The 19,346-nt window shown below is 37.3% G+C and overlaps 1 protein-coding gene across 1 annotated transcript; it reads left to right on the top strand.

Annotated features, from left to right (window-relative positions):
* Positions 1-1,246: 1,246 nt before the first annotated feature.
* TPR1 (Tetratricopeptide repeat (TPR)-like superfamily protein) lies at positions 1,247-19,166 on the top strand. Its single transcript, XM_089152693.1, has 5 exons — positions 1,247-1,664; positions 2,903-3,082; positions 9,596-9,722; positions 15,036-15,149; positions 18,238-19,166. Exons 1-5 carry the CDS (start codon positions 1,437-1,439, stop codon positions 18,351-18,353), a joined length of 765 nt encoding a protein of 254 aa, XP_089008819.1. The 5' UTR covers positions 1,247-1,436; the 3' UTR covers positions 18,354-19,166.
* Positions 19,167-19,346: the final 180 nt, after the last annotated feature.

Raw genomic sequence — 19,346 nt, 5'->3', positions numbered from 1 at the left:
GGCTCCTTGAAGAGACTAGAAGAACTACCTCATCCTCTAGTCGGAGGTTGATTTATCTTAGAGGTGGTGGAGTGAAGAACCCTTGGTAGTAGAGTGCATCAATTACCTTATAGGCAACATTTAAGGTGTTATTCAACCTCGTTCATTGCCAGTTCGTTTGATTACAACATCAAGTTCTCCAGTTTAATTAAGGATCTTCAATTTTCAATTGTATTGCAATTTTATTATTATATTTTTAAAATTTCTAATACAATTACTCTAACATCTTATTTACCTATTTTGCAACGACGACATTGAGGTTGGACCTGGTACATCTGAGCAGGCAAGAGACATTGGCAAGCATGACATTAAACTGGCTTTGGTCTTGGAAGAGCTTGACATCATTGTAGAATGTTCTTGAGGTAGAGCTGATGAATGAGCTATAGAATACAAGTGGTAATGGTGGTCTTGCAGACAGTAGATACATTCACATAGGGGGGAATTGAGGTCTTGCCTTTGAGAACAATACGATCAAGCTCAGGAATATTAAATTGGTCAGTTCCACAGGCAGAAACGTTGAAGGAGAAGTCGGAGCCAAGGAGTATGGAGGATGGATTGTGTGATGCGAAGGATCAAGCGCTCGATGACATCTTTAAAGGATGGGAGATGAGGAGTCCGGATCAGCTCCCCGTCGGGGTAGCACAAAGTGCTCCCTGACGGCTTTACCACCATAAAAACGGGGGGGCCCAGGGGTGGGGTGATGGGAGGGTTTTTTTATTTTTTTATTTTTTTCAGGTGGGCCCCACCAAATTTGTGGTGGAAAAGTTGCCGGGGAGCACTCTGTGCTCTTTGTCAAGGGTGATGATCCGAATTCGGAGATGAGTGGCAGAAATAAGAGGATTAGATTTAGGGCAAAATCGTGATTTTGTGTTTTCAAAAGGTATGAGGTTGTTCGTCTGGACCGGCTGGATGGGTTCGGTTCAAAGTTAGCAAACCGGTCACCTTTAAGGTATGTAGAGGAATCAAGGGCCAGGATTAATGGGTGTGCAGAGGATGGTTCGTTGAACTGATAAAAAAAACAAAATTGCTAAAACGCCAAATGGAGGGTTAGTAGAATCATAGAATGATTGAGAACCTTATTTTTCAATGGAGAGATCGTGGGTTGAACCTTTATCGGCGGCATATACAATACCCGCATCTCAATTCCTTAATATATAAAAACCGCCTTTGTACAAAAAAAAAAAAAAAAAAAAATCCGAAATACAGGTAATGTATATACCTTTTCTCCTCGACGAGCTTTCTCTCGAATGCTCTGCGACCCGTAATAGCGTTTTTTCTCCCTTTTATTTAGATTTTCATTCACCAGTGATTTTCCTCTCTGCGTCTGGGTGAACTTTACATTTATTTGATTTAAATCGTTAATTCATTCATCCTGTTCGAGCTTCGATTAGAAGGAAATGGTTGTCATTGAAGAGGAAAACCAAAACGATCATGTAAACAAAAGAACTGCACCAGAAGTTTCCGCTGATGCTACTGAAGAGGCAACTGGAAGGGAAGCGGAAGGCTTTGAAACAGCCAGTGAAGGTGAAGCTGAAGGTGAAGGCGATGGCGAAACCGAAGAACAACCTGTACCTCCTAAGGGTGATTCCTACGAAGATGCCTTGACTGATGAGCAATTGCAACAGGTGCCCATTTGAATGAATTTCCTTCTGTGAAGTTTTATAAACAAATTAAATATTTCTTTTCTTGATTATATAAGAAATTCTTATTCATGTTTTGTGTTTTCGTTAAAATGAGCCGTGATTTGGAGAGAATCGATGTGTTCTCATTCTAATTTATACAAAGTGATATTTGAATCGATTGATGGAACCCTGATGGAACCCTAAATCGAAGATTCATACTAGGCACATTAATCATTAGCAACTCCAATCCTTGTTTTCTGTCTCGGTTTATTTAAACTCGAGTTTTTTTCGGCAAATAAATGGCTTTTTAAAGCAATGCTTCATTACATAAGTATGAATCGATGGTTTCTTTTACCTTAACGGCATAATACGATGGAACCCTGATGGAACCCTAAGTCGAAGATTCATACTAGACACATTAATCATTAGCAACTCCAATCCTTGTTTTCTGTCTCGGTTTATTTAAACTCGAGTTTTTTTCGGCAAATAAATGGCTTTTTAAAGCAATGCTTCATTACATAAGTATGAATCGATGGTTTCTTTTACCTTAATGGCATAATACGGTTGTTGCTTATTCTGGCTGATTACTGGTGCTGGAATTAAGGTAGGTGGCGTGTTTTAGCTTCAAAACTTATGGGCAATCACCAAGTTATGAATAGTTTCAATAATAATTGAAGTGTTGATTTAATGTCACAAAATGAATGGTCTGGAATCCTTGCTGCAGATCGTATGATGTATTCTAATACGTGGTTTTTAGGTAAACCTCAGCTCAGATACTGATTATGTAAATCGATGTAAACAAAACTTTTCTTTGCTGATAGCTGAAATGCATCTTTTAATTGGATAAGTGGGTAGACCCTAGGTTTAAATAGAAACATATTAGATCTTCTAGTATTCTCCCGATGCAAGTCATAATCTGTAGTGGTGGGCCAGGTTTAGGCCTAATGTTTGGATGGGTACCTGTACCTGTCTGCTCTTCCTCCTTACTCCTTAGTTGATCTGTGTAAATTGTTAAATAAGGAGCATGATGGGGAACCTATAATAGCTTTATGTCTCGGTTTTATGACGAACGGTCATTTACTTAAGTGAATTCCTGAAGTTATGATCTATATGCTGAATTGGGGGCAGAATTGGGGAGTGTAAACTTTCACCATGGACCTGTGGTTTCATGTGATGTATTTCTAGAGCTTCTTAAAATCAGTTAACCCACAAGTTATGGTCTTCTGTTTTCTTTTTAACAGAGAGCTTTATCTCAAGCCAATGATGCGAAGGCTGAAGGCAATAAACTTTTTGGGGCTGGGCAGTATGAAGATGCACTATCTAAGTACGAACTCGCTTTACAACTGGCTCCTGAGATTCCTTCAGCCACAGAAACACGTTCCATGTGTCATGCAAACCGTGCTGTTTGTTTCTCGAAAATGGTATGTCTTTATTTATATGCTTACACAAAGTATTAGAACTCTTATCTTGGACATTTCTCCTGCTATTTCTTTGAAATGAACTTGCAGATCAGATGATTGAAATTGATAAGATCTGTTACATCTGGTTGCTAATTTATAATATGTAATAGTTGAATTAGCAATGTAGAAGTTGTTGAACAAGCTACAAACCAAAAAACCAATCCACAGTTTTGAAAAATAGCTATATATAGAGTCTTGAGTTGCTTGAACTACCATGACAATGACTGCTCAGGTAAGTTCAGAAGATGGAAGGGGTATAAATATGATCTCTAATCATTCCACTTTCAATTGTGCACCATAGACCAATAAAAATCTGTTGTTTTTATTCGCTAAGAAAAAAACTACTACCATCAACAGCAACACTGACAATAACAACAATAACATTGTCTGAAGGGAGAAGAAATTACTGTCTGGCTGCCTCGTTTGAAGCCATATTTAAGGTTGATTTGGTAATGGGGCACCCTACTGTGAATCTTAACAATACGTCCAACTATCAACCATTAAATATGTGGATGGACTTGCCCTCCCTTTTTTAAATAGGTAGGGGAACCTTGTGTTTAGGTCACATTTTATTTTATTTTGAATTGCATAATCAAATTTATTTAAAGAGCCTATTGAAAATTTTCCTAGATGTCCAGTTTTTAGCTATAAGCTGAACTCCTGGTCTTGCCATATGGTGTAATGGTTTATGCTGAAACTTACTAGATGGTGAAAGATGACATAAAAATGTCCTATAAAGTGAGTACAAAAAATATGCTGCAATCTGGTAGATATTAGGTCCTAGTATTGTAAATGCTGAAACCTAATGTTGACTAACCTCAAACCAGAAAATTCCACCTAGAGACTAGTACAAGTAGGATCATAGAAGAGAGAACATAGCATATGAAGCCTAAACAAAAATTAAAGGTGGAACTAGAACTTGGAATGTAAGTAGATAAACAGAAAATCAAAGAATTAATAGGAGAGGACAGGAATTCACAAACCATCGAAGAAAATATATTCTTACACTGAGGAATCTACCTTAGCCCTCACTTGGAAGTTGGGATCTAGAAAGTACATATGAGAATCTCCCTGGCAACAATTTTATCCACAATGACGAAATTTCAGGAAAACTGAACAATATGATTTTTTAATTGACTGCCAGCAGCCTTTATATGTATTTGTATATTTTGCATGGTAGAATAGTATAGAGACTGTTTACAGATTGTCTTATTCAAAAGAAAATAATAGAAAACAGTTTAACTTAAAAAACTGTCACTAGGAGTTTGAGATAAGCTAGCAGTCTCACATCTCACTTAATCCGGCCAAACTAATACGGGAATATAATAACAAATGTTAAATGAAGTTGAAGATTCTAACTGATGTGAACAGGGGTGGACCCCCCGACCGAACTGCGAAGTGGGTCCATCTAGGGCTAGCTGAACCCTCCTGGATGGGTATTTTGGTCACTTCAGCCCTAATTTAGCTACGGGTTTATTTTTCAGAATTGTTTTTTTAATTTGTTGAAAAGTTTCAGTTAGTTTGAAGGTCTATTTTTAGTTGAGATAGGACCTGTTTGATAACTCACCAAGTTTTTAAGCTTCGAGAAACACCAGAAGCAATTCTGAGTTCTGGTGTTTCTGGAAGTAGAAACCTTTTTTTAAGCATTTGATACAACTTGCTTCTGGAAGTAGATACAATACCCATTGGCATTTGATAAAATTAGTTTCTTGAAACAAATTTGGAAATTGTAATAAAATTTACGAAATTTGCCATTGTTATGTTTAGATTGCCAAATTCCAAACATAACCCTTCTAAAAGTGTTTCACTTAAACCTAGCTCGCATCCAATTTTTGCTTCGAGAAATAGACACAACAACGTCAAATGTGTTTCTCAAAGTAAAAATTTTCGCAAATTTCAATTTACATTGCAAAATCATGCGAAACAAAATGGTTTTATCAAACAGTTTTCAGCCGACTTTTCTGCTTCTTGAATCAAGAAACACCAGAAAATGTTTTTTGGTGGGTTATCAAACGGGTCCTAAGAGTTCTTGAGTCTTGGGACTCTTCTTTAAAGATAAGATTCCCAACAATCTTTATTTACAAGAAGAGTTCCTTAGCGTTCAAGTCTTAGGGGGAATCTATTTTCAAGGAGATTCCATTCAATCTTTTATTATTTATTTCAATGGTTGTGATTAACATGGTGGGATCCTAATCTATACAAGGAATCCCACTTAGAGTTAAGATCTTTTAGCAGGCTATAAATAGCCTATTCTTTCTTTGTATTCCTTAAGTCTGATTATGCAATAAAATTGAATTAAGGATCGAGGCCTTGTTGAGGGGGCCACAATTGAGTAATTAAGAGTTTCATTCAAGGATCAACGTCTCTGTTAAGAATTCTAGCGTCCATCAACAATCACAGCAGGTTTTTCAAGTAAGTACAGCAGTCACAGCCCCTTCCCCCTCCTTCCCTCCCATTGTAAGACTCCCCTAACCCTTCCCCTTCACTTGGAACCTCCCCCGGCTCCTCCCTCCCTCCCTTTACCCTGCCACCGCAAGTCTCTCACCACTCTTCCCCTTTACCCTGCCACCGTAATCACAGCCCCTCTCCCTCACCCTTACGATCACTTATGATCCTACCCAGCCCCTCCCCTCATCCCTATGATCACCTATGACCTGCCCAGCCCTCCCCTACCTCACAAGACCCCCTACCCCCGCCACACCTGCCGGCCCTCCCTCTCTGTTTCTTCTTCCTTGCGGCAGAATTGGAAAAAACTGATAAACAGAAAACCGAAAAGAAAAAGAAAGAAAGAAAAAAGAAGGAAAGAAAAAAGAAAAGAAAAGAAAGAAGAAAGAAAAGAAAAGAAAAGAAAGAAAGAAAGAAGAAAAGCAAGAAGAGAAAGAGAAAAGAAAAGAAAGTTAGAAGAGATCTTTTCCCTCCAACTTTATATCCATCATAACATCCCTTCTTAAACCCAGTTCTATTTTGAAACCCTAGTTCCCTTCATCCCATATTGACTCCCTATTATTAAATAGACCTTCCCATCTAGGATTTGAGCTTTCCCATATAATTTGATTGATCCTTTTTAACCCACACTGTTTTCCTGTCAACCCATATCACTCCTAAGATCTTCCAACAACTTTCTTGGATATCCATAGGCATTTTGTTATTTATTTATTTTTTAAAAATTATTTGCTGGAAGATTCTGGGCAACCCTCAATTTTAAGGAACTCTTCCAAGACACCCTAACCCTGAAATTGGGTTCACATCACTAACTTAACCAGCTTTATATCTCGTAGTCCAAACTTCTACACTTAGGTTAGAACCATTAAAGTGGCCCATTTATTGGACCAAAGGACTAATAGATATGTAAATCCAAGTGAGCACTTGTTTCATAGGCCCACTTTTCTGGTTCGTATGCATCAAAACTGTTTTTTTATTTACCAAATGAGAAATCACTGTTATTCATACTGTGATTTGGCACAAAACTGTTTTTCATTTACCAAATGAGAAATCACTGTTATGCATGCTGTGATTTGGCACAAAACTGTTTCCAATTTATCATGACAAGCAGGCTAAGTGACTTTATGCATGGAGGGAGTGCTTGGGTCTGGCAATGATCAAAATTTCAGTTCCACTAAGGCCTGACATCAAGATCTGCCTGATCTTGTTGCGGGTGTTCACCACTAGGTATGAAAATTGGGTTTCGACCACGGGTTTCATTTAGCTTCAGCCTAAAACGAAGACAGTTTGGAGAGTTTGGTCAGTTGTGATCGAGATCTAGTTCGATGGAGTGTGGAATCCATGTATGCATTTAAGATCTCAATCTTGATGCCCATCTCGCCAACTCAAAAAAGAGAGTTGGCTCGAGAAAGCTGATTTGGTTGGATTTTTCCTCCAGCTTGAGGCTCCAGTTAGTGGGGTATTAGGGGTCATTTGGGGTTAAAACTTGCTGTCAACCTACTTCAGCCCTTCTGAACAAACTGTTGACTTTAGTTTATTAGATAAAACTAACGTACATGTGAGTTCCACTTCAGACCTGAAGTGGGAAACGACTACGCTGAAGTGGAACCTCAAGATAACTTATTGTACACATTACATATACATTAATGCTCAAAGTTCTAAATTTTAATAAGTTTAGTACATTTATAGATGTTCGCAGTTCATAATTCGAAGTACAAATGATAATCCAATCATCAAAGTTGCTCTCGAGAGTCGAGACTTAGAACCCTATGTGCTAAGTACATTGTCTTGTCTCACACATCATCTCGTCTCACTAAATGAATAGAGATAGATAACTCACTAGATCAGATCTCAAGAGTCCTCCTACCATATTAAGAAAATCCACGTTAGGACTTGGGGGCTGGAGCTGATTTATATAGCAACTTGTTAAGCTGGAGGTAACTTATTGGGTTGCGGAGGCTGTGCCTTTATGGAGATTTAGAAGTAGTTTCTCAGTTGTCTTTTTAATGGAGTTCTTGGACGCCTGAACAGTTAGTTTATGACTTGGTCACTAAAGGATCAGAATCAATGTAGAAATCTGAAACATCAGGTCTGAAGATGTGATGACAGAAAAGTATACTAAATGGATTTTAATTAATCAATTGGTGAAGGAAATGGACCTCAATGATTGAGGGATATTCTTATTTGTTAGCCCTAATGTGTTGCTGAGAAGAGAAAAAAAGGGAGGGAGGGTGGTAGTTGTTCTGTTGAAGTCTCCTGTTATGGTAGCAAATCCTCAAAACACTTGGCGTACAACAAACATTTTGTCTGATGCTGATTTTTTTGGCCGATGTCACACAATTGTGTTCAACACTGCGCCTCATATGCAAGGTCAGCCATGTGTGCACATTCACTCTAAAGCAAACATACTTGCAATATCCAACAAAATAAACAAGAATACACCATCATATATATATTTACGAGGCCCAGCAAGAGTGCCTCCATCCATTTAGCAGTACCAAGAAAAAAGGGCTTTGTATTTTTCTCAATAAACAAATAATATCTCAGTAACTATGACAACAACCCAAGAGCGCAGACTTCTGTTACAAAGATTTTGCACCTACGAGAGACTGAAGGGCTATAACCCAAGGATATACGAGCACGTGCTTGATGATTGTTTCATTACCATTTTTCTTAACTGAGTTCCGAAACTTCCTGGTGGCTTCTACTGTTCTGGTTAATGTCAAGTTTTCTAGCTGCATTACAGTTGCTTCATGTCTAGAGATTTAGCTGGTAGATTTGAACCAACTTTGTTTACCTTCTTTACTTGTTGGAATAACCCTGTGATTTCAATTTCAAGGCTTCAAGCTCATTCGCTTCTCTTCTAATTAAGTTGTTAAAATTTTCTATTCGCTAGCTTGAAGGATGCAGCCTTTTTCTTTTTAACTGTATGTGGCTGCTTGAAATTTGAGAACTGATTCAGTGCAATACCAAGGGCTGACTTTATGCTTCAATAGGCTGTGGAAGGTTGGATGTCTTGACTTCCACTGTTTAGAAAAGTTAATTGCCATTCTAGTGTGGAAACTATAGTGTTACTTCTTGCTCAGCAGTCAGGTACCCCACCAAGTGGGAAAAGTGTTGAGTTGTGGTAATGATATTACCTTTTGTTAATCCTTACAAGATTCCAAAATAAGGATCGGTGACTACTGAGTACTGACTTATCCAGTTAATACACCAGTCTTTGGCCAACTCCTAATATCAACTGATATGTGTCTGGACCGACCAATTTCTATCTGGTTTGCCTTCCAATGTTGTCTCATTTCCTTGACAGACATCATTTGACATGTAAGAAAGTTGTCCTTTGTTTGAGAAAAGTAAAGAGGTAGAATCTATTTAATCCAGTTATGTCTGCATGCCTTATACTCTGTATCAGTGCGCATGAACTGTACTCCTTGGCTCCAATTATGCATGATTCACCCTTAAAACGTCTAAGAAATTTTATACTTGTAGGAAAACCAGAATTATCGTATCTAAATGCAATAAAAATAATGCAAATGAATACTGGTTAGAAAGAGACTTCATTACCATGGAATTTGTTCTCTCCCACCTTCTGGGGGGGGGGGAGAGAAGGCAGCGTCTTGGTTAATTTATCATTTTCCATCAATGAGGAATATCATCTCCCCAATATGCTTGATTCTTGCACAACCATGCCAAGACTGTGCATCTGTCATGTGGAATTAGATAATGCAAAATACCAAAAAATAACTCAATAAAATGATAGAGCCTAGATGAAATTTGAATTCCCCGAAGCGGCATTATCTGCCCCATGGAAGGACAGGAAATCCACCCTCATGATGCTTCTAGTTGCACTTCCATGCCTCCCTGTGCTGAAGCTTCACACTCGTCATTTTTAACATTCCTGCCGCCTACTAGAACCTTTTCACTGTTGTTTATTTTTTAATTTTTTGGTTAAGGGCTTTTTTGTGCATTCAATGACATTGTTTTCTGGGAATACTCTTTGGATCTTGGAATTTGAAATGTTGCATATTTCAGGGAAAATATGATGAGACAATCAAGGAAGGCACAAAAGCATTGGAGCTAAATCCTTCATATGTGAAAGCTTTGCTCAGAAGGGCAGAGGCACATGAAAAGCTTGAACACTTTGAAGAGGCTATTGCAGGTAAGTTGAAGCTTTAAAGATTTATTCAAGTTTAAATTCAATGCGCTGTTCAAGATGAGAATCTAACTAGAAAACAAGGAAAAGGCTCTACTTTTTCTCTGACGACAATATCCCTGCCACATTGTATTTTTAGGGTATAGCATGTAAATTATGAAGAAAAGAGGATAGTATTCGCAGAAAATAAAAAGATGTTGCTATGATTCGCATTTATGCTTCTAGATAGGTCGAGTGATCCGATTGGAGATGTTGGAAGAGATCTTAGAGGCTATAAAGAAGTACATGAAGGATATGATTTTAGATTTTGCTGCTGCAATGACTAATCTGTAGTAGACACACATGAAAAGAGAGGGGGGTCATTTTGTTTCTTTTTAAGGGCTTTGTGTACCAGATGGATTTCTTTCCAAGTAGAAGGGCAGATAGCTTGTTATGTAAAGGTTGCAAGGTTACAGTAGGGAGATTCTAATCACTCACCGTATAATAGTAATTGTGGACATGTGTTTCATTATGCTGAACTGGAAGATATTTATATTCTTTGCCTTATGATAAAGTCCTTAAACTTTTAAAGCTTAAGAGGAGAAAACCTGAACCTATTTATCAAAAAGCTGGTAAAACAAGGAAGGCCTTGCATGGATTGACAAAAAGGTATTTGCATCGGTGGCTGAGGATGAAGAAGGCTTGGGTATTAGTCAAAGGCTACCTAGTTAATTTGCTGCAAGTTTTTTAGGATTGGGCCCTGCCTCGGTATTTTGGGCCAAGTCTTATTTTTTGATTATCCTCAAAATTCATGTTTAGTAGTATTGGGCTTACAAAGCATATTTTAAATTAATTTAGTGTTGTTTAATGAGCCCCATGATATTCTCTTAAGAGGGGCCTAGGGCTTTTGTCTTGTAGTTATAAATGCATCATTTTATCATGTAGAAGAGAGATTTTGAGTGATAATAGATTACAAATTTTTTGAGGCTGAAATTTTCCTTTGAATTCTTCTTCAGATTCCATTGAACTTATCAAGGTTATTCTTCCTTGTGACGTTCATCTCTTGATATTCTTGGTTCGTGTTTGCTACTAAAACATCAGGTTAGGTTTTATTCATTGTTATGGTTTATGTTTTGTATCTCAAATGTTGGGTCAAGGATCCTACGGGTTCTTTATTTTGATCTTATTTAGTTTTGGGGGTCTACAAGACTTCATTTCTTGGGGTCTCCACATCGTTTGGTATTAGAGGAACAAAGTCTTGTAAACCCCCGACACTAAATTGGATAAAAAAACAAATATCTCAAGGGATCTTTGACCCAACGTTTGAGATACAAAACAAAACCAAGATAACAATGCCTAGCTGATGTTTCATTAGCCAAACACAAACCAATAATATTAAGAGATAAAGGCCACAGGGAAGAATAACCTTGATAAGTTCAATGGAGTTCAAAGAACTCAAAGGAAAAGTCCAGCCTCACCAGATTTGTTATCTATTATCACTTAAAAATTGTCTTCTACATGATGAAAGGATATATTTATAACTACAAGACAAACTCTTGGCCCCTCTTAAGAGAATTTTGTGGGGCCCATTAAACACCACTCAACTTATTTAAACTATGTTTTGTAAGCCCAGTCTACTCAACATACATTACAAGCACATTTGAACATAGGTCTTGGCTCAAACTAATAAAGTCATGTCCAATCCTAAATTACTTGCACAAATTAACTTGTCGGGCTTGACTAATGCCCAAGCCTTCTTCATCTTTAGTTGTTGATGCAAGTATCTTCTTTGTCAATCGATGCAAGGCTTCTTGATGTCTCTTAGCCCTAGCACTTGTTGTCGATCCACTTGGCACCTGAGAATTCTCTAGAGAGTCATAATTGTTGGGTTGGATAACAACATTCTGCCTTTCCTCAAAATGATTCGTCCTCGACTCAGCATCTTCATGACAAGGCATTTGCAACAACGTTTTCCTTTTCTTGTTTGTATTGAATGACATAAGGAAATGCTTCAATGAATTCCACCTACTTGGCATGACGATGGTTGCCATAATAAACTCAGACACAGCACAAATGAGATCAAGAGTCCAACTGTCCAAGTTTTGCAATTAATAAGCTCATATTTGCATTGGAATCAATTGAAAATATAAGAAAGAAAAGCAATAAAGAAGGGTAGATAAAAAGAAAGAGCTGTAGGCATGTAGGAGGTAGGTTTGGAAAGGAATGATGTGTTTTTAGGATGAAAATAGAAGGATGTAACACAGCTAGAAAAGTAAAATATCAACAACAAGGAAATCAACTTATAAAAGGAAAAAGATCAAGGAGTTAATATGGGAAAGCTTCCAAGATAAGAGAAAAGGAAAAAAAATAGGATTTTGAAAAATCAAATCAACTAGGGGTGCAAGTTTGGCCCTTGCGGCCCTAACCCACATTGTCCCATTCTGACCTTGAATTGGGGCCAAGGGCGGGCCTGGGATTAGTGTTTGTCTTGCCTAGGCCGTCTCGATTTGTCCCTGATTTTGGCCTTAATCATGACCCTAATTTTGCCGCTGGTCATGACCTTGATTTTGGCCCTAATTTTTGTGGTCAAGGCAACAATATGAATTTATAAATTGTTTTATTGATTTATGGAGAAAAAACAATATGGAGTTTGAGTTTTTTTTTTTATTTTTATGTATTCTATTCTTAGTTTGTTTGAGCTATTTTTTATTTTTGATATCAAAATTAATAGTATTTTAGAAAATTTATTGTTTTTTCATTGTTTATATAATTGAGATGTTATTCATTTCAAATTTATCAAGAACATTGAAAAGTTTGAAAGTTGCATTGTTTCTTTGTTTTCTTTATATGAAATGGTTTAGATTTAACAAAAGGTTAGATTATGGAAGTTCTATTTTTCTATTGTACATCTAATTAAGATATTATCATATTAGATTGAATAATAATAGCTTGGAAGTTTTTTTTTCCTCTTGATTTTTATTTTATTTTAAAATTAATAAGAGTATGGATTTTGAAAGTGTCATTGTTCTATTTGGTATCTCTTTTTTTTTTTTTTTTTTACTTGAGATAATTTTTATATTAGAGTTGCTAGTCTAGGGCCAGGGTCAGGGTCAATCAAGGATAGGGACAGGGCTAATCAAGGACAAGGATAGGGCCAACCTGCCCTGTCTCCCCCGATTGGGGAAAATTAGGGTGGGATAGGGACGGGTTTGGCCCGCTAGGGCTTAGAGTCAAGGACAAGGATTTTAGGCCTTGAATTAAGGTTAGGGTAAGAATTGGCTTATCTATAAGCATTTAGGGCTGGGATTGGGTTCGAAAAAGCCCGGCCCAGCTTGTCCCTGTTGCAGCCCTAAAATCAACTATCAAGATGGAAAGAATTGATTCTATCAAATCAAATAATACTCACCATTTCAAACCTCACACAGTTTGCTCTTTTTTCGCTGTACTTTCCCTTTCCTTTATTTATTTATTTATTTAATTTTGTTCTTGCTTTCTTTTCTCACTTTTTCCCCCCTGTTGCAGCTTTAAAATCAACTATCAAGATGGAAAGAATTGGATTCTATCAAATCAAATAATACTAACCATTTCAAACCTTACACAATTTGCCCTTTTTTCGCTGTACTTCCATTTCCTTTTTTTTTTTTTGGAATTTTGTTCTTGCTTTCTTTTCTCTCTTTTTCCCCTCCTTTTTGAGCTATGAAGTTTCCGAATAAAAAGACAAGGAATGGAGAGGAAAATGTAGACTATCCAAGAGATTAACGAATAATGTCAACTGAAAAATTGTAATAACCTTAAGAAGAAATAGAATTAACGATAGATCAATTTGATTTGAGCCAAAACTCCGATACGAAATGATGTGAAAAACCCAAGAAACTAAATTGGATAAAAAGCAAAGAACTCAGAGGATCCTTGATCTATCATTTGAGATACAAAATACTAACCAAAGTAAATTCCAGCCTTTAGACCAGAAAATTGGTCTTGGTTTAGTCCTTGGTCTGGCCGTCTGGGTTTCCAAAGTGGTTCATCTTGGTCAGCCAGGCCAAGGCTACTGCAGCAGAGAAGAAAACAGATTCCTAGTGGCACTCTAACTCTAAATTGGACTCACTTAATTAACTCAAACAAGGAAATAAAAACAGATTTGGACTCATGAAAATAAAACAGAATTATTGGAATAAAAATAATTAACTAAATATGAGCGGCAAATGACCAAGTTGCCCCTAGGAGGTTTCGGCCAGGCCCCTAGTTGTGCCACCTAGGCTGGGCCTTGGGGCCCAAATTAGGGTTTTGGCAAGGGGGGATTTTGTGCTTACATCAGGGGGTTAGAGTGAGGATGCCGTATTCTTAATACAGTCAGGTTTCATCAAGGATCACTTTGAGCTCTTACTTATTTTTGCTTATAGCATAGATGGGGCCAACGAAATTTAAAAGTCCTGTTTCTTTTTTCCTTTTTTTTTTTTTTGGGGGGGGGGGGCGCGCAGCTGTAGCTTGTATGGGGGAAGGGGGTAACTTACATATGGGGTGGGGTGGGTGGTTAACTTTAATGCAGGGGAGAAGCCACAGCCCCAAGGAGATTTGCTCTTGACCTCTCACTTATGAGCCTATGAGCCATTAGTACACCAACTGAGCCAACTCCTTGGGGAAGAATTCCCATTTCTTATTAAAATAACCAGTCAACTTGCTGTCTGACATTTTGTTCAGGAAAATATAGACTTACACCTCCGTACTCGGTGTAAGACATTACTAAACGAGGTTTCTAGTAACCACCTTGGAGCCCCCACATTTATGATAGTAAGCACAAATGATGGTTGGTTAAAAACTGGCTGTCAAGTGATAATTTGGGAAGAGATATACTTTGGACATGAGAAGACCCTTTTATTCTTTCCTAACACTTCTAATGAACCAATGATCATCTTTTCTTCTCCCTCTGAACTCTCTGGCACTGCCACCTCCCATATGACTCCAAACCCATCTTTTCCTATACCGATCATCTGGATATTCCCAATCTGCATCTCAAATAGTGAGAGGTAGTGAGGCGCTTTTTGAAATCAGATGTCATGGTTCTTCAACTTGAATTGTTGAATACTTCAAGGATGTCTTCCTTTCAAAGTTGACTTGATTACTCCTGGATGGTCTTGTGATGGACTGAAGTAAATCTTGGAAGAGCTTTATATAATAAAATTATCAAGAACATTTCTTCGTGTTATATAAACCTGCTTTTGTGTAATCCTTTCAAAAACAATTACTTTGGGTTATTTTCATGGGCTTATAGCATTTGGGAGCCGTTTCTTTTGTGGTAGCGGTGATAATATTTACTTATGTGGGTTTCTTTTTGTCCTGTAGACATGAAAAAAATCTTGGAATTGGATCCTTCAAATGATCAAGCTAGAAGAGCCATAAGGCGTTTGGAGCCATTGGCAGCAGAGAAACGGGAAAAAATGAAGGAAGAGATGATTGGTAAGTTTTGAGTGCACTCTTTTGCGATGCCCTTTTTGCTGCAATATTTTATGAATACTTTTTCTCTTGGTGGTTACTCTTCTCAATATTATTTAAAAAAAAAATTTTGTTGTCTTTTTTCATTTGTTTTTTAGTTTGTGGGAAATCAGGACACTCAGTTGAGATGACATTTGATATATTTATTTATTTATTTTGGCTATGTATTTCGGCAATTTTTTTTATTATAGAATACCCTTTTTTCAAAAATTATCGTATTTATCCAAGTGATTTAGAAATGATGAAAATCTCTCTTTTGTCAGTCCCTATCCCGATGAGCTGAAACCAAAGCTCGGATGAAGTAAAAAAGATTTGTTTCATAGCATTAATGGATATTAGCTGCACTCATGATTGAAGGATCCTATTCTCGATTTCTTATTTGAGTCAAGTTCACATATATTGTGGTATCATGCGAGTTCTAGTATCAAGCATATCAATAATCACATGGTGATCTTTCTTGAAGGCTTAATGTTTTGTCAGATTGTTGGTGCTAGTGTGTCTTTTGCTGAACAACCACAGCCTGTCAACATTGCTGTAGTTTCAAATGCAAACAAAATTTATCTCGGTTTTTATTTTTATTTATTTATTTATTATTATTATTAAAAGAAGCTTATTACTGCTCATAAGCTTCTGCGACTGAAAGAGCATGCTTGGGCTTATTAGTAGGGGACCTGCTATTTAAAGCCAGGGTTGACTAATGGCCTGATGCAATCCCGCCAGGTTAATGTTTATTGGATTGCTTATAGGCCCACCCAAGAGTTGGATAACTCAAAAAGCACGAGTGGCAAATTAGTAAACATTTAAACTTTTAAGGACAAAGGCAGAATGGTATATAACAGGTCATATGGATTGCATTTTGTAATAAAATATAATTTAAAGGCTATGGGTAAGAACAATGGATGCCAATATGGTATTTGATTTAACAATTGAAGACTGAATTGGAAGATTATAAATTAAAGGGCTAGAGGATGGAATAAGTACAAAGGAAAGGGGTAGTTTTGGAACTTGAGTTATAGATAGGTTTAATGGAAGAGGGAAAAGAAAAGATCATGGAAGAGGTTTGGGGGTGATGGTTGTCGACTTCTAGACTAAACCAGAGAAGGGAAATCAGCAAGCTTTGATTGAGACATCTACTTCCTTAACCATCAGATGAACCTGAAAGTCCAAGTGGAGATTCAATACTCCAGGTTCTACTGATTCCATACAAGCAGCACTCTAAATAGAAGGTAGAAGATTAAAGATACTTGCTGCAATGATCTGGCAGCAAAGCAGATGTTGATCCTTGTTATGGCTTTGATTCTCAAGTGAAAGAAACACTTGGAGCTAATCTATGGTTTTAATTGGCTGACCCAAATCCTAGATGCAATTGAAAACCTTTTTCTGTCCACTTGGTTCATCAGTACTACTACCAAACCCAAAGACCAAGTGGAACCAGTCCGTTACCACATGGATACAGAAATGGGTTAGGGCATCAATAATTGGCACAGCTTTGTTTGGTTTATTGACACCTCAGAAACCAGGACTGAACTCATGGTTGGTTCTCCTTTGCTTCAGTTGTTTACTACAAGACGTGGGTTTGCGAGGTTTTTGCTGATTGCTGATACTATTCTGGAAGACTTGGCCTGGATAAGGAGGTCTTGTGATTCATTTGTTTTTCATTCCATTTTAGTTTGAACAGCCAAGCCTTGAAAATTCATTATTTAAATATTTGGTCATTTATTATTTCTTTTCTTTGGGCTATATAAGGCTGAAGATAATCTTCTAAATATATATGCAATGTTTTCCCCTCTTTCTATGACCAAGATTAAGATTGATTATGAAATTATGGAATTGTCTAATACATAATGCAAGAAGTTTTTATCCTTGGCTAGTAGAGGACATCACTTGTTTGTGGGAAATAGAAAAAGGGGGGGGGGGGGGGGGAACACTCAGAGGGAAGGGAACTTTGTATTCTCTGACAACAATCTGAAGTTAGAAGCCTTTATTGACATAAAGTGGGCTTGCTTAGATGATCCACAATCTACTTCCAGGCATTCTACTTGGAGGAGATCGGTTGCCTAGGGAAGCCTGAAGAGATCAATGGTAATACAAATCCAGTGCAGAAGAAGAGGACTGAGAAGTGGCTCATGTTGTTTGTGAGCTTTTATGGCTTAGAGTATTACTTGGTGATGTGAGAGTGATTATTAAAGAATGTGATGTGTGAAGCTTTACTGTGAAAAGAAGGCATTGATCAGTATCTACATTAAAAATAAGAAAAGCCTCTTATATTGGACAAACCAAATCACTCTCTTAATCTTCTGATTTTCAACTAATTAGTGTGTTATTCTGATATTAGTTTTAGTCTTTTAGATAACTTTTTCTTTGTCTTCTAGCAAGGCATTTTGGATGAACCATCTATTGTGTATTATATTTAATTGGAATAGGTGGTCATGTTATAGTGAAAAACGAGCAATAATGTGCTTCTGGTGGGGAACTACTGGCTACTGAACCAGATATGAACATTTAAGGTCTGTGTTGATGAGCTGGAGGCAGACATTCCATGGCCCAAACTGATCAACCATGAATATCTCATTTTTACTTTAGTAGTCAGGATTATTTTCATCCTTTATTTTGTCTTTTAAGTAATAGAGACCTGTGATGTGGTTCAGGAATGGCAGCGGTTGTGGATCCCTGGCTTCTTTACTATTTCACACATCCCTCCCTGAAGTAATCAAATCTAATCATTTCTGTACCTTCATTTTAACAATACCGTTGTGTTCCGGTTGTGTTCCCTGATTTTGTTATATGTGGGCTCACCTTTCATCCTTTATTACTTTCATTATTACTGCAATTATACCTAGATGTTAGTTATTATGTCAGGTGATTTTATTCATAAAGTTTACTATTTCTTTATATATGTGTTCATCATATCATTTTTACATGAAGCTTAGACATGGTAAGAGTTGTAGTTGAGAAAGTTTTCTAGTCTGCGGAGTTCATGTTACTGTATGCATACTGACTTAACTGCTATAATAAACAGCAATTGTTTTTAACTTGTCTGTTTTGTGGGCAGGGAAGCTGAAAGAAATGGGGAACTCTGTATTAGGGCGCTTCGGTATGAGCCTAGACAACTTCAAAACTGTTAAAGATCCAAACACGGGATCCTACTCGGTCTCATTTCAGAAATAGGACTGCAGATAAGTCTCTTGATATTCCAGATTTCAACACAAAAAGAAAATTGCAACAGGAGAGAGATGTTATTGTGAATGAGACTGGAAAATGGTACAGCTTCATTTCGAGTGCTGCGTTGCAGATCTCTAACATGATAATGAAACTGGGAGTTTATGCATGTCTATTAAAACCTGGGACTTGTAGGATGCTTGTATTAATCCTGTTAATGGAACCTGGCAACTAAACCTGGTTTATTTGTTGGGGGCAACGTATAGATGAACAAGATCCATTATAGATCACCCATATCATGCAATTTACATTGATTTCCAGCAGTGAGTCGTGCTGCTTACCAGTATTTAGATGGCCCAATTATGACTAGAACTGAATCAAAACAATTTCTGCATTGTCTTCAGAGACCAGTGCTGGCAGGTCCCTTTTATTTTTAATGTGAAATTACTTGAGGGAGGGCATGCCTTATTTCTCTTCTTCTTCTTCATTTTTTCCCCCAGTTCTTTGTGAAATAAAATACTTAAATGTTAACCTATAAGGATTTTTCGGATTATGGTTATATTTGGTATCCTCGACAAAAGTAAATATTGACAGCGAAGACAGCGAAGGTTATCGACTTTGTGCAGGACGGGAACTAGATGAAGTGACAACCAAACTCTTGTAGTAGCCATGGAAAGATCAAGGAGCACAATTGTAAGATTTCTTGGAGATGAGAGTTATTTGATGTGTCTGATCAAACCCTAGCAATATTTAGAAGATGAGGCTCTCTGCAATCTATTCTCTGTAGAAATGAGGCATAATAGTTACGATCAACATCAAGTAGGTGCTTCCCCCTACTAATGGTAGAAACAAATTTTTGCAAAATACAAAACGATTTGAGTAAATTGCTTAGAGCTTCCCTCGCATTTTCTGATGACTAATTAGTCTCCTTTGCAATTTTGACAATTAATTGGATCTCCCCTGCAATGTGCCCTAACCTTAGCTCTTGAATACATTTAGTGT

This window comes from Hakea prostrata, chromosome 4, assembly GCF_041222555.1.
Source record: "Hakea prostrata isolate BN-2017 chromosome 4, UWA_Hpros_2, whole genome shotgun sequence".
In the NCBI taxonomy this organism is placed as follows: domain Eukaryota; kingdom Viridiplantae; phylum Streptophyta; class Magnoliopsida; order Proteales; family Proteaceae; genus Hakea; species Hakea prostrata.
Note: the sequence above shows the minus strand (reverse complement) of the source record. Positions and strands in the feature narration are given on the sequence as shown.